The 24114-nt window shown below is 32.4% G+C and overlaps 1 protein-coding gene across 1 annotated transcript in view; it reads right to left on the bottom strand.

Annotated features, from left to right (window-relative positions):
* Positions 1 to 665: 665 nt before the first annotated feature.
* LOC100367311 (rab3 GTPase-activating protein catalytic subunit-like) overlaps positions 666 to 24114 on the bottom strand; it is a 45255-nt gene continuing 21806 nt past the window's right edge. The window contains exons 13-21 of the mRNA XM_085496084.1: positions 21507 to 21679; positions 20691 to 20745; positions 19771 to 20286; positions 18125 to 18262; positions 16673 to 16828; positions 15149 to 15344; positions 12674 to 12774; positions 5368 to 5586; positions 666 to 4590 (exon numbers count right to left, since the gene is read on the bottom strand). Of these exons, the coding sequence (XP_085352210.1) occupies positions 4342 to 4590; positions 5368 to 5586; positions 12674 to 12774; positions 15149 to 15344; positions 16673 to 16828; positions 18125 to 18262; positions 19771 to 20286; positions 20691 to 20745; positions 21507 to 21679 (1803 nt within the window). The 3' untranslated portion in view covers positions 666 to 4341. The remainder of the gene's footprint in view (positions 4591 to 5367; positions 5587 to 12673; positions 12775 to 15148; positions 15345 to 16672; positions 16829 to 18124; positions 18263 to 19770; positions 20287 to 20690; positions 20746 to 21506; positions 21680 to 24114) is intronic.

Below are 24114 nucleotides of genomic sequence, written 5' to 3'. Positions count from 1 at the left end.
AATATTTACTGATATTACCCTACAAACTATCAGGCTTGTGCAGTGTCCTATGATATCTATGTACCAAGCTTTTTTGAAATGTGATGATTAGTACTTCAGATATTAGTGGAAAAGCCAAAAATTTATTAATCATTATGCAAATTAGGTAATTAATATTGCACAGATTTTTACCGAAAACTAATCAAATCTATGCATTAGTTTGGAGCATCTATGTGCCAAGTTTCATCAAAATCAGTGGAACAGTCATGGAACAGCTAAAAATTAGCTAATTGTCATGCAAATTAGGTAATTAATATGCATGGATTTTTACCAAAACCTAATCAAATCTGCACATTGGCCCAGAGCATCTGTGCACCAAGTTTCATCAAAAATCAATGTATGGTTCTTGAGAGATCAGTGGAACAGACGGACACAAATACACACACACACACACATACAGACACACTAACTGCAAAGACTCCCATTGTGTGCTTCGCACATGGGAGTCAAAAACAAGTTCGAAGTACAAAGTCATGTAAGATAAAAAAAAACGAACACATTCGATGTGGAGAGGACGCTGACCTGCAGCATCAATGCTTTTACCTATTTGCTGACATAGCTCCACTACTTGAGATCTAGAAAATGAAAGCAATCAGAGCAATAATGTTTACAATAAATATACAATATTACTGAATTGATGTAATGTTTATTCATAAACACTAGAGGCTACTGGGTGTGTGTACAATACATGTACATCACTGAAGTTTTGAGGTCAACAGTACATGACAAATAAAAATTGTTGCCAGAAAAATTTCTCAGACTTACACCTTCACCATTTTTTCTTCTTCAGGAAACAGCCTCAAAGTCTAGTTCAGTGAATTTGGAAGCTAAACACGTCTCCAATAATTGTTAACGATCATAAACTAATGAAGATGTCATTTTCTACTGTAATTGAAACAGCGCCCTCTGCATCTTTAGTGAAAGAATGATAATTGTCCTAATAAAAGTCTGACTAAGAGGGGGAAATTTTTTTTTGAGGTTTTCATTCACAGAAGGCAATTTGACATCTCTTTTATAAAGGGTAAACGTAAAGAATATAGATTATTTTTGCTGACTTCATAGGTATCTTTTGTATGCATGATGCGATGTTACTATGGGAAAGATTTGAATTTGCTGCCATTTTGGCAAATACACCACTCGTGTCTGACCCATAGAAAACACACTGACTGCAAGACCTAATGTTTTAGACCTCAGTATACATGCAATAGAAATGTAGAAAATTTCTTGTCTGATATTAAAAAAGAATAAAAACAGAAGTTTAAAAGATACACAATAAACAATCACATTAACAAACGGCTTTTACATCTTCAAGGACAGCAGAGCTACAAATTTAAGGGAAAAAATGAGATTGCTAAGGGCTTGATTATGGTTGCTAGGGACATACTTACATAACACCCCATCAATGTTATAAATATCCATAATATATAATATGTATAATTTAAGGCCCATTTCATCTTCTTAAATTTATTCATCTACTTGCTTTGGAAATGACAAATCTATTACCAAATTCATAAAAAAATTAATATATACTCCCTTGACCCTGTTTCAGACTGCACAATGTTGGGTAAAAAGAATGTATATTTGGGTGCATGGCATTCACATGTAGTTTTATATCTACATCAGACACAAAAACAAGCAGCCTCTCGGCTGAGATAGCTCCGCTGTTATCAATGCATATTTCAATTAAAGAACAGAAGATATCATTAGAAAATGAACAATATGCATAGTATCAATGCAATGGGACTTGCTGTTTTCAACAAGAATTCAAAAATATAATTTTTAACCATAAATGATTGTGGTTTTTAACAAGAAGAAAATATCACTTTTTACCAAAAATGACAAAAATATTTATCAAAATTAGAGAATTGAAGATATCATCATGAAATAAAAAAATTTGAGAGTGGTCCATATGTAGTATCTATATACGTAATATCAAAGCAATTGGACATGTCGTTTTTAACAAGAAGTCGAAAATATCACTTTTAACCAAAAATGACAAAAATATTTACCAAAATTAGAGAATTAAAGATATCATTACAAAATGAACAAATCTGAGAGAGGTCGACATGTAGTACCTATATAGATAATATCAAAGCAATTAGACTTGCGTTTTTTAACAAGAAGTTGAAAATATCACTTTTTACCAAAAATGACAAAAATATTCACCAAAATTATAAAATTAAAGATATCATCATGAACTGAACAAATTTGAGAGTGGTCCACATGTAGTGCCTATATATGTAATATCATAGCAATTGGACTTGTGGTTTTTAACAAGAAGTCGAAAATATCACTTTTTACCAAAAATGACAAAAATATTCACCAAAATTAGAGAATTAAAGATATGATCATGAAATGAACAAATCTGAGAGAAGTCTACCCAAGGTACATATACACCAAGTATCAAAGCATTCAGGCTTGTAGTTTTCAAGAAGAAGTCGAAAAAGTAAAACATTGACACGGACGACGGACGACGCCGACGGACAATCACTCATATGATAAGCTCAGCTCGACAAAGTCGACAGCGGAGCTAAAAAACTGTTCCTCAAAACTCTGATTGTTTAACAAGTCTCTGTCAAACTTATTTGTCATTCAGCTGTTTCGAACAATAAATCTGGTGATTCAGATGTTTTACTTTTATACCAATTACCTGGTATATTTGAACCAACCACCAAAGCACCTCCCTCGTAGCCTAAATGAAATACATATATGTAAATTTTTGTGATTCTGTAAATCAACTATCGGTTTATTATAGATGTTAAAACTGACAATAAAACATGTCTGTGGTTTAAATTATTTTAAAATGGCAGTACTTATACAATAATTACTTTCAAATGTAGTATTATAGCTATACTGACTTTTATATTCTCAAATAAAACTGTTATAAATAAAATTCTGTATTCATCTCCCCAATAAACACCAGATCTCAAACCAGTATTCATGGCCAGAGAAGTTCACTTCAACAAGTTTTTTTGGAAAACAGTGTTCTATCTTATACATGAGAAAGCACATAAAGTGGAAGTGCAGTTCATTTTATACTAGTTTAAAAGCACTGTCACACATCCATGTACTTTAAATTAATTCCTTAATCAGGTTGTACATTTGATGATTCTTACTCGGGATAATTGTATGGACAATTTTGGCATCCTCATCATTGTGTTTTGAATAAATCTTATTTGTAAATGAATGACGAGAACTGCTTAAGATTGAGGAATCTCATGGTTAGTTCGTACACCCTATGTAACCATGCGATTTAGAACGTTGGACATGATGCCAATGATGGAAGTGAACACCATGAGGCAAAACAATCTTATGGCTTTTTTGCTCTTGATTAAATCTTGATGTCCAGTTACAAATATCCTAAATTATTCAGGTTTTTAACTGAAGAATGTTTTCTAAATATTCTAATATTTAATTTTTTTTGAACAATTCTACCTTGTCTGATTTAATTTCTAAATTGTACAATATATCAAAAACTTATGCATCATATATACAGTTTGTATCAACAAATGTTGTCACATACACCAGCATGTGATCTAAATTTTGTCAACTGAATATTCTCATAATATTCTCATATTTAAACTTGAATTTCATTTTGCAGCATTGTAGTTTGATCAATAGATACTTTTCAGTTCATTGTGAGATGCTGTGTTATGCATGAAATCGAATGTGAAAACAGATTTGAATAAACAAAGGACATAGCAATGAAGTGACATCAACATTGCATGGGATTCAACAAACACAAATTCAAAGCATTTAAAGAGTATTTCCTTATTTAAATAATGTGCTATACCCATTTTATGATGTCTGATTTTAATGAAGTAAGAGTATCTCAACACACTATTTCTCCCTCAATGATTGGCATTTTGACATACAGCTTGAAAATTAGAAGTTCAAGATCAAATCATTTGACATTTGGACTGTGCCTTTTACACAATATGCAAGTTTGTGCAGTGAACGGAAAATAACCTATTTCTAGATTGTATATTTTAGGATAGTATTGATTCCTGAAATACTGCAACATCCACTTTCAATAGTTTACTACATTGTTCATCCCTTCATGGTAGTTTGTCTTAATCTTAATTTTGAAGTCATCAGTCTAGTTCTACATAGGTCCAGTTCTACATCAGGCACAAGTGTCCAAATATCTATCAAGAAATTTTGACAAATTTACCACTAAGCAATATAAACACCACTTCCGAGTAGTGATTATGCTTTGTAAAAGTTTTAAAAGTTTGATACACCAAACATAGTAGGTTGGTGTCAATGTAAATAACTTTTAGCTTTTCGTCCATTAAAAAATTAAAAGAAAGTTGTATCTTCAGAGAAAGCACCAGCGAGTCTAAAGTCATTGTTCATGAGAACACAAAACAGTCTCTGCGGTAGAGCCCTGGAATACGATGTTGGTCGTTGTACCCGTGTTCTCAGAATGAACTCTTTACCAGCTGGTCTAGGGAAGTCTTTCACACTGACTGATGATGACTGGGATGCGTGATCAACAACGTCATCATCAGCAAGAAGTTCTTCTTCACTTGGAAGCATATTAGCTGACTGCAAAAACAAAATCAATGTGTGAAATTAATAAATGTGCAAACCAAAACCAAAATATGCAATACAATGTGAGCAAAATTTGGAACTTGTACATATGTTATAATATCTTAATTTTATGGGTAAGGTAGCACCTTGAGAATTAGAGTACCGTAAAATCTGTATTAGAAGCCGCATCCCTAATAGAAGTCGCATCCATTCTTTTTGAACAATTGAGAACCAAAAATTGACCATTTCTCACATGTGTAGATGCTCTAATAGAAGCTGCATCCCCTCTGTTGCATTGTAACATTTTAATAGAAGCAGCGGCTTCTAATACAGATTTTCTACATGTATATATGGGCCACTAAATAATGACACAAGCTTATAGCTCTCTGTCATTTATTTCTGATGAATAACAAGAATATAGTACTGTATATTTCTTGGAGAATGTCACTGACTTTTTTTCTTGAATGGTACACAATATTGTATGGGTTGGTAAATCTAATTAATCTTTCTTAGTAGACTCAGTGTGCACTGTGATCTATGTGTTATTTATTGCATTCATATTCAACACTCGACCAACTGAAAGAAAAGTATTATGTTTAATAAATAAATAAATAGTGATTTTTGCTATTAAAGCATAATGAGTTTGCTTGAATTTGATGTGAACAAAAAATGTATTTAACACATAATGTTATATGTATAGGTGTATACATGTGCCCCAGCATAATTACAATTATGGGCCTTTAATATATGCTTTGACCTTATAAGGTGAAAAATTGTAACAAAGAACCTTACCCTCTGTGCAGCTGCAAACAACCGATGTAAAATAGTGCCAGCTGGACCTCTACCAGCGCCAAGTACACTAACTTCAGGCTGTTCTAATAAACTAGATACAAATTTCTCTAATTCTGTTTGCTTATCATCATCCTCCAACACCTGCTGACTGAATTTAGCTCGCAGCGATTGGGCTCTGGCAATAACAACTTCAGCCAATTCAATCTGCTTGATGACTTCCTGGGAGATATATGAATAAAATTATTTTAGTCAGTCAGTGATTGGTTGAGAGCTATTTAAATTGTAATAATGTAGCAACGATGGTAACAAAATACAATGTACTTCCTTGTTGATACCTCCCTGTGGAAGCTAATACAAGAAGTTCATATTACTATTTAAAATCAAAGAAAGCTTAGAAAGAACTCCCATGTGCTGAGAGTATTGGAGACACATTAAATATAATTCGAAATTACTTAGCTGAAAACTAATTATGCAAATCAGAAAATTAATATGACCAGATTTGAGTGTAAAACTAATGAGGTCTGCGCAATGTAACAGAAAATCTATGTCTCCAAGTTTAATTGAAATGTGATTAGAACCAAAAAATTATGAATTATTATGCTTATTAGGGAATTAATATGAACAGATTTTTACCCCAAACTAATTAGGTTTGTACATTGTCCTAGAGCATCTTTGTACTAAGTTTCATTGAAATGGAATAATTAGTACCGTGAAAACTCCAAAATTTCGACCCCTCTAAAAATTCGACCGCTTATTTATTTGCTGGGTTTCGGTGTTTTATTAACCTCCAAATTTTCAACTCCACTAAAAATTGCCGACTCATTCTTATTCGAAAATTGCGACCAGTTTTAGTTTTCACCCAAACGAAAAAAAACCGATGTGAGCGTTCAAACGGGACCTTCCTCGAAGGCATGAATCCGGGTTTCTGATTGACTGAGAGATTTTTATTTTATTGGTAACGAAAATATATTCTAAATAAACGAAGTTTCAAATAAAAACGAACACAAAAATCTCGGCATGCTGCGTTTCTGAATTGTTGATTATTACTGTACTCAGTAGTGATTATAATAATGTACACAAAATAAATTTGTTGAATGGTTATGAAATACAAATAAAAGTCAACTTAGTTTCATCGTAAGCGAATGATTCCGGTCTCGTATAAACGTTTGAGACACAGATCTAGAAGCAGTACCTACACACGAATTGGTGACGTCATAAAATACATGACCTTCAATCGGGGTCGTTTCCTCGGTATATACGAATTGGTATATACAAATTACAATAAAGATACTTAAGACATTACACATAAGGTAAAACAAATCACGTGACAATATAATGATAATAACGGTAATAAATCCTAGCTTAACAGTTGAACAGAACGCTCATATAGTCAGTCGGGTGACGCCGAGGGTCACGAACTGCGTTGCAAAATGGCCGTGTGGTTGAAACTGGGTCATGGCGTGACGGGTGAGGAAGACATCATTAAACACTCAAAATCACAATAAAACGGGGAAGTGGTTGCATATTACGGCGTAACAAACATGGGAAATAAAAAAAACGCCCAATACAAACGACATGGGTTCGAATCACACTAGATACACACTCACCAGAACCGAAGCAATCAGAAACCAGCAATCGTTTTGGCTTTTCCGTTCAACTCATTGGAACACTGTAGTAGTTAGAAAAATGAACACCACTTAACGACCAACGTCGTGGCGTGGTACACAAGCGTGCCATCAAAATAAAACAAAATTAGCTTGAAAAGACAGTGGGTTCGAGTCCCGCTCAGAGCTACCGTAAAAACGTAAATCAAATAAACTGAAATCTCTCAAACCGTAAACAAGTAAACAAAGAACGTCGCAAAAAAATAATAAACCTCACAAAACTCCACCATACAAAACTGAATAAATAAATAATAAAATAACGCGCAATTTGTTCAACAGTTTCCAGATTGTGACAAGAGATAAACAAGACCCAAGTCAAGGTAAGTTTTGTTAAAGTGTCGATGGCGTTCCCTATATTACGAAAACAATTCAGGCAACAGACGAATATCTTCTGTGGTGTTGTTGAATTTATACTGTGTCTGCGGAATTGTTGATTGAGGGTTCGAAGCCAGCAGTTAACATTTTGTTAGAAAGTTTCACAATTAAATCAAATATCCAATGATACCAGTATATTTATTTCATTATTTTAACAACTTGCAATGGTGGAAGTTGGTCAAACACGAGTTCTTACACCTAAATAAGTATCAAATATTTGTCGACACATTTATTCTCTCAACCTTGTAGAGGTGGAAATTAATTAAACAACAGGTATTTACTCACAAATATAATGGTCAATATTTGTCCATACATTCATTCTGTCAATTTAAGAACTTGTAATTGTTGGAATTAATCAAATGAGAGTTGTCTACACCAAAATAAGTTTCAAATACTTGTCCATACATTTATTCTCTCAATTTAACAACTTGTAATGGTGTAAAATTATTAAATGCGACTTTTCTACACCAAAATAAGTCTAAAATATTTGTCCACACATTTAGTCTCTCAATTTAACAACTTGTAATTGTGGGAATTAATCAAACGCGAGTTGTTTACACCAAAATAAGTCTCAAATATTAGTCCATACATTTATTCTCTCAATTTAACAACTTGTAATGGTGTAAAATAATTAAACGAGAGTTGTCTACACCAAAATAAGTCTACAATATTTGTCCGCACACTTATTCTCTCAATTTAACAACTTGTAATGGTGTAAAATAATTAAACGAGAGCTGTCTACACCAAAATAAGTCTAAAATATTTGTCCATACATTTATTCTCTCAATTTAACAACTTGTAATGGTGTAAAATAATTAAACGAGAGCTGTCTACACCAAAATAAGTCTAAAATATTTGTCCGCACATTTAGTCTCTCAATTTAACAACATGTAATTGTGGGAATTAATCAAACGAGAGATGTCTACACAAAAATAAGTCTAAAATATTTGTCCGCACATTTATTCTCTCAATTTAACAACTTTTAATTGTGGGAATTAATCAAACGAGAGCTGTCTACACCAAAATAAGTCTAAAATATTTGTCTGCACACTTATTCTCTCAATTTAACAACTTGTAATGGTGTAAAACAATTAAACGAGAGCTGTCTACACCAAAATAAGTCTAAAATATTTGTCCACACATTTATTCTCTCAATTTAACAACTTGTAATGGTGTAAAATAATTAAACGAGAGCTGTCTACACCAAAATAAGTCTAAAATATTTGTCCGCACATTTATTCTTTCAATTTAACAACCTGTAATTGTGGGAATTAATCAAACGTGAGTTGTTTACATCAAACTAAGTATTAAATATTTGTTGAGACATTTATTCTCTCAATTTAACAACTTGTAATGGTGTAAAATAATTAAACGAGAGTTGTCTACACCAAAATTAATCTCAAATATTTGTCCACACATTTATTGTCACAATTTAACCACTTGTTAATAGTGGAAATTACTTAAACGCGACTTGTTTAATCAGTTGACATCAATGCAACTTACCCGCAGACAGTGCACAACAGAGTATCATTGTTGAGCAATTATAAACAGGAACGTGTCTTGGCATTAGGGTAAGGGTCGGGTCAGGTATGGGCAACGGAATTATTAACAGGAACGTGTCTTGGCATTAGGGTTAGGGTCGGGTCAGGTATGGGCAACGCAAATGGCAAACACCCAATTGGCAAGATGTACACTAACGGGTTATGGCATGCATATAGTTTACACAAGTAAAAACACAAAATTGGCAATTTTTTGGACAATTGTAACTCAATAATAGAAATATGTTGTATTTCTATATATATACACACTATATAGTCTTATCAAATGCAAACACATCCAGTCAATCCATTGTGGTCTTGTGGGTCAGTTCTCTACATAGTGACCAGGAGGACCTGGGTTCAATTCCCTTGCCTGCCCATCTTTTTTTCGCAAACACCATTTGGCAATAAAGCTAAATATGACAACAAATTATTTAATTTGCATGATTACCCACATAGCTCAGTTGATTTGTACTATGTCAGCAATGTGAGCGATCGCTGGTTCGAATCCAGTATGTTTAGTTAGATTTTTGAATGCTAGTGAAGACAGTGTCCTATAAATAGGACTTAAATCCTAACTCCTGTGTGAAGACACTCGTGGTACAGTGGACAAGACAGTGCGCTGGGAACTCAAAGATCGCAAGTTCGAATCACGGATTGGACACTCCTACAAAAGACATGAAAGACGTTAAAATCATAAACAGCGGATTCAAAAACTCAAGTCAGGAAAACAGAACACAAGAATACTACCTCACATGGAAGCCAGTCGAAGTCGTCAAAGAACGAACACAGTCGAGGAACGAACACAGTTGACAGCAGTAGGTCACGTGCAACAACAGACACGAGGAGCATGGCTGCTCTCCAAATGGGTCCCTTCTTTAGTATTGACCCCCTAAGGATTGCTAATCCCCCTTTCTAACTCTTCCCCCAAAAATAATATATCGCCCCTTTTAAAATGTAATGACCCACAAATTAATGAATATTCATGAGCACAGAAACTGCTACGTCATGAATAAATTAGCATAATTTTAAAAAAATTTGCATAAAGTGTAGGTACTCCTTCTGGAGCTCTGCCACGTTTGATGCTGTAGGATATCCGCCATGTTCTCTTTGGTCAAATAGGTCAAATCGCTAATTAACCAATCAAAAAGCTGGATGATGCCAACGTGTTCAAATTACCATAGCTTATTTAAATATGTTAATGTTATTGAACGCAATGCGGAAGAGATTGATGTTGTAGTACGATATTTTGGCTTGGATTTTGATGCGAAAACGGCATGATTTTTTTTAAATAAAAAAATTAGTTGTTTTTAAAAAATAAACTGGTCATCTGAAGAATAATTTAACATTGTTCACAGTGATAACAGCTCATTCTCGAAAGGAAGCTTACCCGCTCACGCTAGTCACGATAAAAATCATACACGTGTACTCTTGAATAGACAGACGTCAATGACTACGGTAAAACTTACTCTATTTTAGCCGGCAGGATTGATTGAAATGTCCGAAAAATGACGCCAAAATACACCTTAAAAGTCCCATTTTATTTTCTTAAATCCCATTTTATTTTTTAATCCAAGGGCGAATTTACGGCAGAATTTGGTCCCTCAAATAAGGGACACGTGAGCTTTGATTCTAACCGGATACATTGCACTGGGTCGGGGAGATAGTTTGCTAAACTTCCATGTATCTTTTGTCCAATGGGTACCTGTACTTCGAACATTCGCAAATTTTCCTAGTTAGTGCGAGACAGCTTTGTCTTTTGACCTATTAGTTTTGTGCTGACCTCTTCTCCGCGTCTTGATGTTTTGTTTTGCTTGTCATAATACTCACTGATTGATGACTTTGTTTAGATTTTGAGTTACAACTCGGCCACGACCTTTGCTTTTACCGTGAAACATGAGGAAGTTTACGTCAATTGACGGACATTGCATTTTTTAAAAACTAATGAAGCACACTGTCTATCATCCCCATTTTTTCATTTGCTGATTTCTATTCTGAAAAATTCGACCGTCCGAAAATGCACCTTAATTTTGACTCTAAAAACACGTCACATTCCTAACACCAATTATTTAAAACCGGTCGAAATTTTGGAGTTTTTACGGTACTTTAGATATCAGTGTGAAAGCTTAAAATTGGTTAATTATGCAAATTAGGTAATTAATATGTACAGATTGTAACCCACAATTATTCAGGTCTGTCTATTGTCCTACAGCATCCATGTACATTCATTGATATGTGATGTATAGTACCTGAGATATCAGTGTGAAAGTTGGTTAATTATGCAAATTAGGTGATTAATATGCACAAATATTTACCAGAAACTAATTGGGTCTGCATAATTCTAGATTCATTGAAATGTGATGATTAGTACTTTAGATATCAGTAGAAAAGCTGAAAATTAATTATGCAAATTAGGTAATTAATATGCACAATTATTTACCCTAAAACTAATCAGGTCTCTGCATAGTCCTAAAGGATCTATGTACCAAGTTTCATTGAAATGCGATGATTAGTACTTGAGATACCCATGGAAAAGCTGAAAATTAACTAATTATGCAAATTAGGTGATTAATATGCACAAATATTTATCGAAAACAATCAATCTCTGCATAGTCCTTGAGTATGTAAGTACCAAGTTTCATTGAAATGTAATGCTAACTACTTATATCAAATGCTGAAAATTAATTAATTATGCAAATTAGGTAATTAATATGTACTGATATTACCATAAAAACTATCAGGTCTGTGCAGTGTCGTATGACATCTATGTACCAAGTTTCATTGAAATGTGATGATTAGTACTTGAGATATCAGTGGAAAAACTGAAAATTGACTAATCATTATGCAAATTAGGTAATTAGTATCCACGGATTATTACCAAAAACTAATCAAAACCTAGCATTAGTTCAGAGCATCTATGTACCAAGTTTCATCAAAATCCAATGAGTGGTTGTTTAGATATCAGTGGAACAGTCATGGAACCACTAAAAAATAGCTAATTATCATGCAAATTAGGTAATTATTATGCACGGATTTTTACCAAAAATTAATCAAATCTGCGCATATGTTTAGAGCATCTATGTACCAAGTTTCATCAAAATCCAATGAGTGGTTCTTTAGATATCAGTGGAACAGTCATAGAACAGCTAAAAATTAGCTAATTATCATGCAAATTAGGTAATTAACGAGCATGGAATTTTACCAAAACCTAATCAAATCTGCGCATTGGCCCAGAGCATCTATGCACCAAGTTTCATCAAAAACCGATGTATGGTTCTTGACATAGCAGTGGAACAGTCGGACACACATACACACATACACACATACACACATACAGACACACTAACTGCAAAGACTCCCATTTTGTGCTTCGCACATGGGAGTCAACTAGATTCTCAACAGTTTTTCAATATGACAGAGCCAGGCATACATGTACAGGAAAGAAGCATAAGGTACGACTTGCCATAACTTTTACAACATGGTTTTGTTTTATGCCTCTGTTCACAAAATTGTTTAAAAAAATATATGGTCACCGAATACCTTTTCGCACAGAATTACAATATAAAATTTGGTATTTGAGAGAAAAATATCCACATCATATCAGCTTATTGCTTTTGTGGGGTTCACTGTATGTACTTGGAGACTTACAAATGCCATACTATTAAGTATGTATAACAAATCTCATATTTTTCACTGATGGAAGCAGAATTTGTGAATGACTTATTTTACCTCATATTTCTTGATATCTGTAGAACCCATTCTTGTTAGTTTAGATGCTCTCTGTGTAATCTGTGTCATCAGTGATGTCAGTGAAGGCAACCCTTCTATTTCTAAAATGCCGTTGAAAAAAAATTCTATTAGACAAAGTACCAGTTTATAACAGTATCTAATTCAGCTGGCCTATGTCAAATACATCAGTGATATATTCCCTAAGACTTTCCAATCAATGCTTAGTACTTGGACTGTGATGTCTGTGAATCTGATGATAAAATCCAGAGTTCTGATACTATTCTGTAAGTTATGATGGGAAAATACATTTCTGTTTGTTTTTTTAATTTTTTGTTTTTTGATACCCTGTGATCTTCTTCATACTAATTAAGGCCAAATGAAATTATAGTGTTATAGTGTTTCCAGTCACCCAAACTTGCTTAGATTGTGCATCCAGTTCCTGTATTTTATTTCATGGAAAAACTGGTATGTTGTCATTGGAAGGTGAATTGCTGTTTCCAAGAGCAGCTTGTTATATACATGCACACTGTCATGTTGTACTATAAAATACTTTATTTTCGCTTGGAATTAATTTTCGCTATTTTCACTGAAGGAATGATTCAGTGAAAATAAAATCCAGTGAATATACCTGTTTCCTACATTTTACATTCAACTTGTAAATATCAGTAAAAATAAATTCCATACAAAACACCCAAAAAGTCTTTTCAGTAAAAATTAATTCCAGCTACAATAAGTATTTTACAGTATAAAAATTTGCAAAATACAGTTTGCACATCACATTGGCAACAGTTGCAAAGTAAAAAAAAACATAACAAAATAGATATTGATTTGCGTATTATTAACAAACATTTAAACAGTGTTGTACACTGGTGTGATGCAAATAAGTTGACTATCAATTGTTCAAAAACAAAATATATGATCATCAGTGGTAGGCGTATGTGTGTGACAGTAAGATGTGCCCTGTCCATAAAAAACAACGAAGTATATGAGACTGAATCAGCAACTTTCGTAGGGGTGGAAGTTGATAAATATCTGACCTGGGATAATCACATTTCAAAGATCAATAAAACTATTAGGAAAAAGACGGGTATTCTTTTAAAATTAAGACATTATGTCCCACGGCATATTCTCCTTTTGTTATACAAAACGTTGATTCAGCCTCATATCACCTATGGTTTAGAAGTTTGGAGTAGTACATACCCGTCAAATCTTAAAGTTATACATAGCGCACAAAAAATGATAGCCAGAATTATAACGTTTTCCGACTTTACTGCGCATGCTCCACCAATTTTTAATACTCTCCAAATTCTTGATATTTTTAAACTTCATAAGTCATTACTTTTAAGTTTTATGTATGATATAACTCATGAGAATCTCCCACAATCAATGTCAACATATAATTTGCAGTATTTACATCATAAATATAGAACACGACAAAGATGTCAAAATGATTTACTTGTACCTAGAATGAACACAGTAACGGGGAAATTTGCAATATCTTATTTAGGGGCCAAACTTTGGAACAGCATATCAATTTCTTTAAGGTCTAAACAAAAACTTACATTCAAAAATACTATACGGGAAAATTTAATGTCAGAGTATTTAGAATAGAACTAATATTTATTATAAATGTATGTATATACATATATATATATATTATTATATTATCATATTTGTTTATTTGAAATATACTGAGGTGTAACCTACTGTCAGTCTTAATTTAAGTCATTAAATTCAAGTTATGTCAGGGATCTGACTCAACTAGCTTTTAAGCTATTTCAGATTCCATTTTACCTAGACTGCATGTACAATTTTAAGTATTGTATGAAATATTTTTCTAGGTAAATAAATTATTATTATTATTATAAAAAGTTACATCTACCTATCTACATTACTTTTGGTTTCAATATTGCTAGAAACAAACTATGTATTTCCTTAATACTGTAAACTGTTACAATTTTGCAAATCAAATTTTCATGTCAGTGAAATTCATAAAAGTTTGTAGCAGTGAAAATTTGAGTGTCAGTGACTTTGGCGAAATTTTGTTGATATAAATGCCATAAAAATATCAAATCACAAAATGTTCTAGCTGCAATAAATCAATGGTTTACAGTATAACGCCACTGTACTGATACAATCAATATGAAAATATGACAGTTATGTAAATTCTACTGTAATCAATACTGAAAGTTCATATTTTTCTATAGGTTCAGGGGAGTGATAACCCTTAAGCACAAAATTATTTCCTGCTTAAATTCAGTAAATTTGTTCACATTTTCGGTAATTTTCACTGAATTTTCTTAGTTTTGGACCAAACAGACAAAATGTGACATGCTTCTAGTTTTTGATCAAAAATTTTAAATTTTCACAACATTTCATGTAGAAAAGAGCAGACTATAAATGGAACTATTTTGTGGATGGTGACTGAAATTGACTTCAGCACTCAAAGAAATAAACAGAAATGTTTATCTTTACCTATATGCTGTATTCTAATTATCGCTGCATGAATCAACATCGGCATCAAATGTAAGGCGACCTCTGCTGGTTTGAGTGACGCCAAGTAGTGTAGTACTTTCTCAGCTTCTTTGGTGTCGTCAAATAGTCTTTTCTGTCTTCGTGCAGGAACAGGTTTAGCCTGGCTCCACACCTCTTGCCACATGTTACCAGGAATCTATAAGAAGCAATATGTGATCAGGTATATGAATTTTCACACAAAGAAGTAATGCATAGAATCAGTTGACACTCCAAGTTATTATGATGTGTCAGGAAGCGCATACAAGTCAATCTCAAATTTATTGTACAAAACATCTACAGGTACATAAATTACTGCCCACCCATTGGTCCAAGACAGGCAACTTTCCAGTCAGGCTGGTAAAATATGTTCTTAATTTGCTTCAAACAAAATTTTGAAAATGCAATTTTACTAAGCAATATTGTTAGATAAAGTGAACACCATTCTTCTCTAATCTCTCAAACAAAAATTGTGAAATAAAAAATTTTGCAATTTAAAATGGAAAAATTAAAATTATCTGTTTTGCATGTCAGCAGAATGTTGTGTTTTTGCGGTGCTTACTTAGAATGGAAATGGAAGTCTTTTCATCACAAATTCACAAACTAGTCCTGTTTATAAGTCAGCACTTTCCTTCAGAAGATTGGGAAAGAATAGCAAAATTTTTTGATTAACATTAAAAATTGACTCAAATTTTGTTTGTTGGCGGCAAAATTAGGGTTTATTTCCAGAAATAGTGAAGAATATAAGAAAAAGGTGCAGGTAAATTTTGCCGAGAAAGTCTGGTGGTGAAAAGGTTAGGATAATCTTTAATGCAGGGCTGGTGACATTCTGCCTAGTGTCTTGCCCACAATTTTGAGAAATTCACAATGCTCATCCATACATGCTGCGTGGTTATTTTCAAAATTCAACAATGGAGTTTGTCAACAGCCATCAAAGCTGTACTGATGTGTGAAAAATTACATCTTTGCCAACTTCAGATTTGGATAGTATTGATTCCTGAAATATTGCAACACCCCACTTTCAATAGTTTACTTCTTTACTCATCCCTTCATGATAGTTTGTCTTAATCTTAATTTTGAAGTCATCAGTCAAGTTCTACACATTAGTTGCCGCTAATTCATTTTTAGCTGTTTTACTATGTTTGGTAACACTTTTACTTAATTATTTTTTTAAAAATTATTCCAAGCACCTCAAAGTAGATACTCAACATGGTTAAAAACTTCAAAGTTTAATAAAAGTTTGTTTGCTTTTTTATTTCCTGTATCAAACCAGGTTTGAAAACTTTTTGGACAATAAAAAAAAAGAAGTAAACATAAAATTATAATGTTATCATGGTTGATAACGTAAGAAATGCACATCTGTGTTTAAAGTTGGAACTTAACAAAATGCAACAAATTTTCTGAAATTAACTGATAATTAGTTTTAACCCTTATCCTGCCAGCCCTATTGACCAGATAAGGGTTAAATTAGTGTATTTCATAACTCACCATCATTCTAGAGCTGAGCTTTCCTTTCTTCATCCTGTCTCTGTCTTCTTCATTCATATCAGGATGTGGTGTGTTACAGCTGTCATCGTCTTCTATGTAATCACGTGGTGAGTACCACCGTACAAAGTCTTCCAGCATGCACCCAGGATTGGCAGCCTAGAATAAAGCAAGAAAAAGGGTTATGGGTTTAAATTATCTTATTCTACAGTCAATGGTTCAGGTTCTTCTTTGATGGACTGCAATTGTTACTGATTATCTTCTTTTCCAGCCCAAAATTTGTTTCTCTGGCCATCAACTCCCTACTTTTATCTTGGAAGATATTTTATTAAGAATGTGTATTATAGTGGGTTTCTAGACATCCAGCCATTTTGTTTTTAAGTCCATTAATACATACTTAGCCACTCTGATTGGTTGCATGCTTTACAAAAACTTCCAATCAAATCAATGTACTGAGATCAAATATAAGGCTTTTCAGTAGAATCACGTACAACTTTGAGTATTTTTGCATCAAGTTTGTGAAGCATGTAATTCAGACAGAATGCTGATTATAAACCTCACAAATTAACAATTTTCACCAATAGCAACTATCGTAGTGTATTACTGCTAGTCAAGACATGATGCACACCAGGCTTATAGCCAGCTGCATATCTGCCAGTAATAGACAGGCACTCCACATAATAGACAGGTACAAAATGGCAATTTAAAGTGCTATTTTTTATTTCGATAAAATATTTTAAACAAAATGTTAATTTATAGGCAAAATCTTTACAAAACTGTCCAATTTTCATTGAAAATTATTTGTAAATTACAAAACACCATAAATAATCCACAAAAAAATATTATAAGTTTATGGTGACAGACTAGAAAGTGCTATTTTTCATTTTGATAACAATTTTTAAACAGAAACTTTAAATTTTCTGGCTGTAACCCTGATATAAATACAGACAAATAAACAGATGAACTTAATTTTCAATGAACTTTTGAAAAAAAAAACCTCTTGAAGTCTAGATTATGTTTAATATGTTTACAAGTATGTTTATCATGAACTATTTTCTGAAACAGTAGTCAAAAAACGTATATACCAACACTGTATGTAGGAAATGGCAATTTGTTTATGTTAAAACACTCGCTGGAACAAACCCTGAGGAGCAAGTGAGTGCACCCGAACAGTTGATTATCTGACTTTAAATTTTTACCTATTATTATTTAAACACTATAATTAATATCCATAATTTAATTTTGTATTTTTAGTAGGAAACTGTATTTATTAGTTTCTTGAATATTTACAATTAAATAGTGGCTATTCACTGTTTAGGCCTAGATAAGAATGCAAAAGCCACGATATAATAAATGCACAGTGAGCATTGGTTACAAGGGGCGTATTGGCCAATCACAATTTTAACATGTAAAAGTACTGACATAATATATTTGATAGATATTAACTGTCCCTACCTTGAATGCTTCCATATCTGATAGCAGACATGCACTTTGCATTCTAGCTCTGAGTTCAGCCCCTTCTTCTGAGGTGCCTAGCTCTGCTAACACTGTGGCATGTTCCTCTAACTGGTCCTCTGTCATTGGAGCTGGATCCTAAAATTATGAAAATTGTAGTTTAATATCAGGAATGGACAGCACATAGAATCTGCAAATAAGGGAAGAAATTGCGCATTCATTTCAATACTTGTATATTTCAGGATGAATATTATATTTTTAATATTAAGAATACTATACAAAAGAAGAATCTGTTTTATAGTGAGGGCAGTGAGATCGGCCGTGTTCTTTAGATAACTTGAATGTGTAAGGAAGAATATGGAAGGATTATAAATACCCTAAGAGTTTGAAAATAATGCACTTCTGGTTTACGGGTGGGCACCATTTTGTTTGTTGTTATGCAAAGTAAGACAGCTCATTAATGATAAAACATCTTCAGAAATGTTTTTAAATGACAAGATAATTGTTCTATTACAACAAACTAAAATTTTAATGCTAAGAAACGACACTGAAGACCATGTCTTGTCTAAGAGTAGAAAGGGTGTGAGCCTCAATCAAAACCTGCTTTGTGATGTGACATCCGAGTTGTGAGTGGCGTGATCTTGAATTCCATTGACTGATCACTCGCACATGAACTCAATGTCTACATTTCACATTTGTTGACGTTGTATGGATTTAGTGAAATCAATAAATTTCTTAGCTCTACTCACTCACTAGGCATTGTCTGCTACATATTATCACTCTACCAGGGGGGTATATTATAAACAACTGACATGACATAGTCCCCGTCATAAATTAGTAAATAATATATTACATTCAGATGTGTAATGGGAGAAAAATGACAACAAGAACAATTTGTTCCAGTTAACTAAAACAAAAAGATGTGCATTAAGATTCCATGATCATCGATTTATATGTTCATGTACTAAATTTGATTGAAATCCATAAATGCAGCACAAGATCTGATTCCAGAAATGCTTAACTTAGATGCATTTAACCACTATATCATTTTACATAGTTAAACCATACCTATTTTACACCAATCACGTTGAGTATCAATGAATAATTTGAGGTAAAGGTCAAGCTATGCACAAGATTTGTCAAAGACACACTTTTTGATTGGTTTAAGGTAGGTATGGGTTAATGTAGTAAAATGATCGCAATTCATCTATCCTAAAACAGATGTTTAACATGATATATGAGATACGTGCAAAGTTTGAACATTATCGATCTAGGCATGTCAGTGATATGGTTCTGGATAGCATTCTTTAAAACAAAATGGCTGCCAGTTGGCCATTTCAAATATATTCTGTTAAATAAAATGATGTGCTTCAAGGACGCAAAATGTATGTAACAAGTTTGAATGAAATACATTCATGCACAACTGAGATCCAGATTAGAAAAAAAAGTACTAGTGAATAGCCAACATTTTTAAATAGAATCTTGAAACAGAGATGACAAGCATATTCATCAAATAATGTTAATGTGTAAAGTTTGAATGAGATCAGTCTAGAAATGTCAGAGATATAGATGCAGACGCATGAATACAAGCATGAAGACTAACAGAAGTGAGTATGTCTGAACTGGGACTTATTTATAAATATTACCTGTGTTATAGGAATATACAGTAGTTCATCATCATTACAAATTAGAGTCAAGTCACCACATTGTCTTAGCCGTCCTTCTGGCTGATATACTACAGTATCTCTGAAAGCAATTTCATCCGGTGATGAGTCATCAGATGTCTTTTCAGGCTTCTCTTTCTCCTCTTTTTCTGTCCTCTCAATTTTATCTTTTTCCTCTACATCCTCCATCTCCACATCCTGCGAGTTCCCGGCAGCTGCAAGTTCCTCCTCTCCAACTTTCTCATTTTCTCCTTCCTCTGGATCCTCATCGCATTCAAAGAACTCATCATCATCCTCGTCCTCATCTTTGTTGCTAGGTGAGCTGGCCAAAGATCCACGATCGCTTCCTCCAAAGCTGGCTTGCGACAAACTGGCAGGGAGGAATGAATTAGAAGATAGACTAGGCTGAATGTTTGTACCTAAAGACACAGCACTGGAAGACTGGGACATACTAGTATTTTCTCTTGCGATCTTCCTTGCAATACAACAGTTGAGCATCTGTAGAATAAAGTAACATGTGGACATTAGATTTGGTGGATAACCAAGCTGATTAAAATAGAGTTTCTGGATCTGTAATTGCATTACAGTCTCGCAAGATCAGCAACGAAGCATGTTACAGGTAACTTTCTACAACACAGCTTATATATTTATATTGGCGAATCTCGTCACAAGAGCTGCCATCATAATTTGCATATGTATAATGTTATGTATGATGTATGTGTGAAGTTTGAATGTAATCAGTCCAGGTATGTTCAAGATATACATGTAGGTGCATGCATGAATGCATGCACAGATGCACAGATTGACGCACACACAGAAGTCAATCTGTAAGTCCCCATTTTTGGACTGCATTTGAACAGGGACTAACAAATGTCTTTAAACTAGTGTAGTGTTTTAATTACCTGTAGTTTTTGATGTAATAGACAAGATCCTAGGCATGGTGCACCACTCTGTAACCTATAACAGTAATATGTATTGGAACTTGTCATCATTTTGAGTGATTATCTGACTACAACAAACAATGATGAATGTTTAACTCATTAAAGTATCAAAATCTGATAACTTGTAGTATTTGCATATTGTTGTCAAAATACAATACAGAACTGTGATTGATTCAATTCAAAGTGGAAGACTCCACTATCATAGAAACAAGTAATTAGTCTTAGTTACAGGGTTAAAGGTAATAAAAAGATGCAGCAAGACCAACGTCTAACTTGCAATATTAAATCAATAAACAAGATACAATGTAATACACACAGGTAAACACAGGTTACACAGGTTACACAGGTAAACACAGGTTACACAGGTTACACAGGTAAACACAGGTAACACAGGTAAACACAGGTTACACAGGTAAACACAGGTAACACAGGTAAACACAGGTAAACACAGGTTAAACAGGTAAACACAGGTAAACACAGGTTACACAGGTAAACACAGGTAAACACAGGTAAACACAGGTGAACACAGGTAAACACAGGTTACACAGGTAAACACAGGTTACACAGGTAAACAGTAAAAATCTTAACCATGCATGTAAATAAATTTGAAATGTTGATTGCAAAGGAGCTCTCAGCAATAATTATAGCCTACAATCTATGCCATGTTCCACTCACTATATGCCTAGGTACAATGCTAGTAATATCTTATTACATGTACCTTTTCAGATTTACCACACACTATGAAATGCTATATACTTTTAGCAGATGAGCACTAACCTTGGTATAGAGTAACTGTTCTCTAATCGGAATCTCATTTCTAAAATAAACTCCTGCCAGAGGTGTGCAACTGCCTTCACACCGCCACAGTTATGATTCACAACACACATACAAATGGCAAATAAATAGGTTAGACTGCCCTCTGGAGCTGACTTGAATTGCCTTTTCATTTCCTGCAAAGATAACAGGTATAAGTTAATAAGTACCCTTACAAAGTAAAAGTATGAATAAGTATACTTACAAAGTAAAAGTATGAATAAGTATACTTACAAAGTAAAAGTAGGTATAAGTATACTTACAAAGTAAAAGTATGAATAAGTATACTTACAAAGTAAAAGTATGAATAAGTATACTTACAAAGTAAAAGTATGAATAAGTATACTTACAAAGTAAAAGTATGAATAAGTACCCTTACAAAGTAAAAGTAGGTATAAGTATACTTACAAAGTAAAAGTATGAATAAGTATACTTACAAAGTAAAAGTATGAATAAGTATACTTACAAAGTAAAAGTATGAATAAGTACACTTACAAAGTAAAAGTATGAATAAGTATACTTACAAAGTAAAAGTATGAATAAGTATACTTACAAAGTAAAGTAGGTATAAGTATACTTACAAAGTAAAAGTATGAATAAGTACCCTTACAAAGTAAAAGTAGGTATAAGTATACTTACAAAGTAAAAGTATGAATAAGTATACTTACAAAGTAAAAGTATGAATAAGTATACTTACAAAGTAAAAGTATGAATAAGTATACTTACAAAGTAAAAGTAGGTATAAGTATACTTACAAAGTAAAAGTAAGTATAAGTATACTTACAAAGTAAAAGTATGAATAAGTATACTTACAAAGTAAAAGTATGAATAAGTATACTTACAAAGTAAAAGTATGAATAAGTATACTTACAAAGTAAAAGTATGAATAAGTATACTTACAAAGTAAAAGTATGAATAAGTATACTTACAAAGTAAAGTAGGTATAAGTATACTTACAAAGTAAAAGTATGAATAAGTATACTTACAAAGTAAAAGTATGAATAAGTATACTTACAAAGTAAAGTAGGTATAAGTATACTTACAAAGTAAAAGTAGGTATAAGTATACTTACAAAGTAAAGTAGGTATAAGTATACTTACAAAGTAAAAGTATGAATAAGTATACTTACAAAGTAAAAGTATGAATAAGTATACTTACAAAGTAAAGTAGGTATAAGTATACTTACAAAGTAAAAGTATGAATAAGTATACTTACAAAGTAAAAGTATGAATAAGTACACTTACAAAGTAAAAGTATGAATAAGTATACTTACAAAGTAAAAGTATAAATAAGTATACTTACAAAGTAAAAGTATGAATAAGTATACTTACAAAGTAAAAGTAGGTATAAGTATACTTACAAAGTAAAAGTATGAATAAGTATACTTACAAAGTAAAAGTATGAATAAGTATACTTACAAAGTAAAAGTATGAATAAGTATACTTACAAAGTAAAAGTAGGTATAAGTATACTTACAAAGTAAAAGTATGAATAAGTATACTTACAAAGTAAAAGTATGAATAAGTATACTTACAAAGTAAAAGTATGAATAAGTATACTTACAAAGTAAAAGTATGAATAAGTATACTTACAAAGTAAAAGTATGAATAAGTACCCTTACAAAGTAAAAGTAGGTATAAGTATACTTACAAAGTAAAAGTATGAATAAGTATACTTACAAAGTAAAAGTAGGTATAAGTATACTTACAAAGTAAAAGTATGAATAAGTATACTTACAAAGTAAAAGTATGAATAAGTATACTTACAAAGTAAAAGTATCAATAAGTATACTTACAAAGTAAAAGTATCAATAAGTATACTTACAAAGTAAAAGTATGAATAAGTATACTTACAAAGTAAAAGTATGAATAAGTATACTTACAAAGTAAAAGTATGAATAAGTATACTTACAAAGTAAAAGTATGAATAAGTACCCTTACAAAGTAAAAGTAGGTATAAGTATACTTACAAAGTAAAAGTATGAATAAGTATACTTACAAAGTAAAAGTAGGTATAAGTATACTTACAAAGTAAAAGTATGAATAAGTATACTTACAACGTAAAAGTAGGTATAAGTATACTTACAAAGTAAATGTAGGTATAAGTATACTTACAAAGCAAAAGTATGAATAAGTATACTTACAAAGTAAAAGTATGAATAAGTATACTTACAAAGTAAAAGTATGAATAAGTACACTTACAAAGTAAAAGTAGGTATAAGTATACTTACAAAGTAAAAGTATGAATAAGTACACTTACAAAGTAAAAGTATGAATAAGTATACTTACAAAGTAAAAGTAGGTATAAGTATACTTACAAAGTAAAAGTATGAATAAGTATACTTACAAAGTAAATGTAGGTATAAGTATACTTACAAAGTAAAAGTAGGTATAAGTATACTTACAAAGTAAATGTAGGTATAAGTATACTTACAAAGTAAAAGTATGAATAAGTACACTTACAAAGTAAAAGTATGAATAAGTATACTTACAAAGTAAATGTAGGTATAAGTATACTTACAAAGTAAAAGTAGGTATAAGTATACTTACAAAGTAAAAGTATGAATAAGTAC

Source organism: Saccoglossus kowalevskii, chromosome 22 (assembly GCF_978046115.1).
Source record: "Saccoglossus kowalevskii chromosome 22, keSacKowa6.1, whole genome shotgun sequence".
NCBI lineage: Eukaryota > Metazoa > Hemichordata > Enteropneusta > Harrimaniidae > Saccoglossus > Saccoglossus kowalevskii.
Note: the sequence above shows the minus strand (reverse complement) of the source record. Positions and strands in the feature narration are given on the sequence as shown.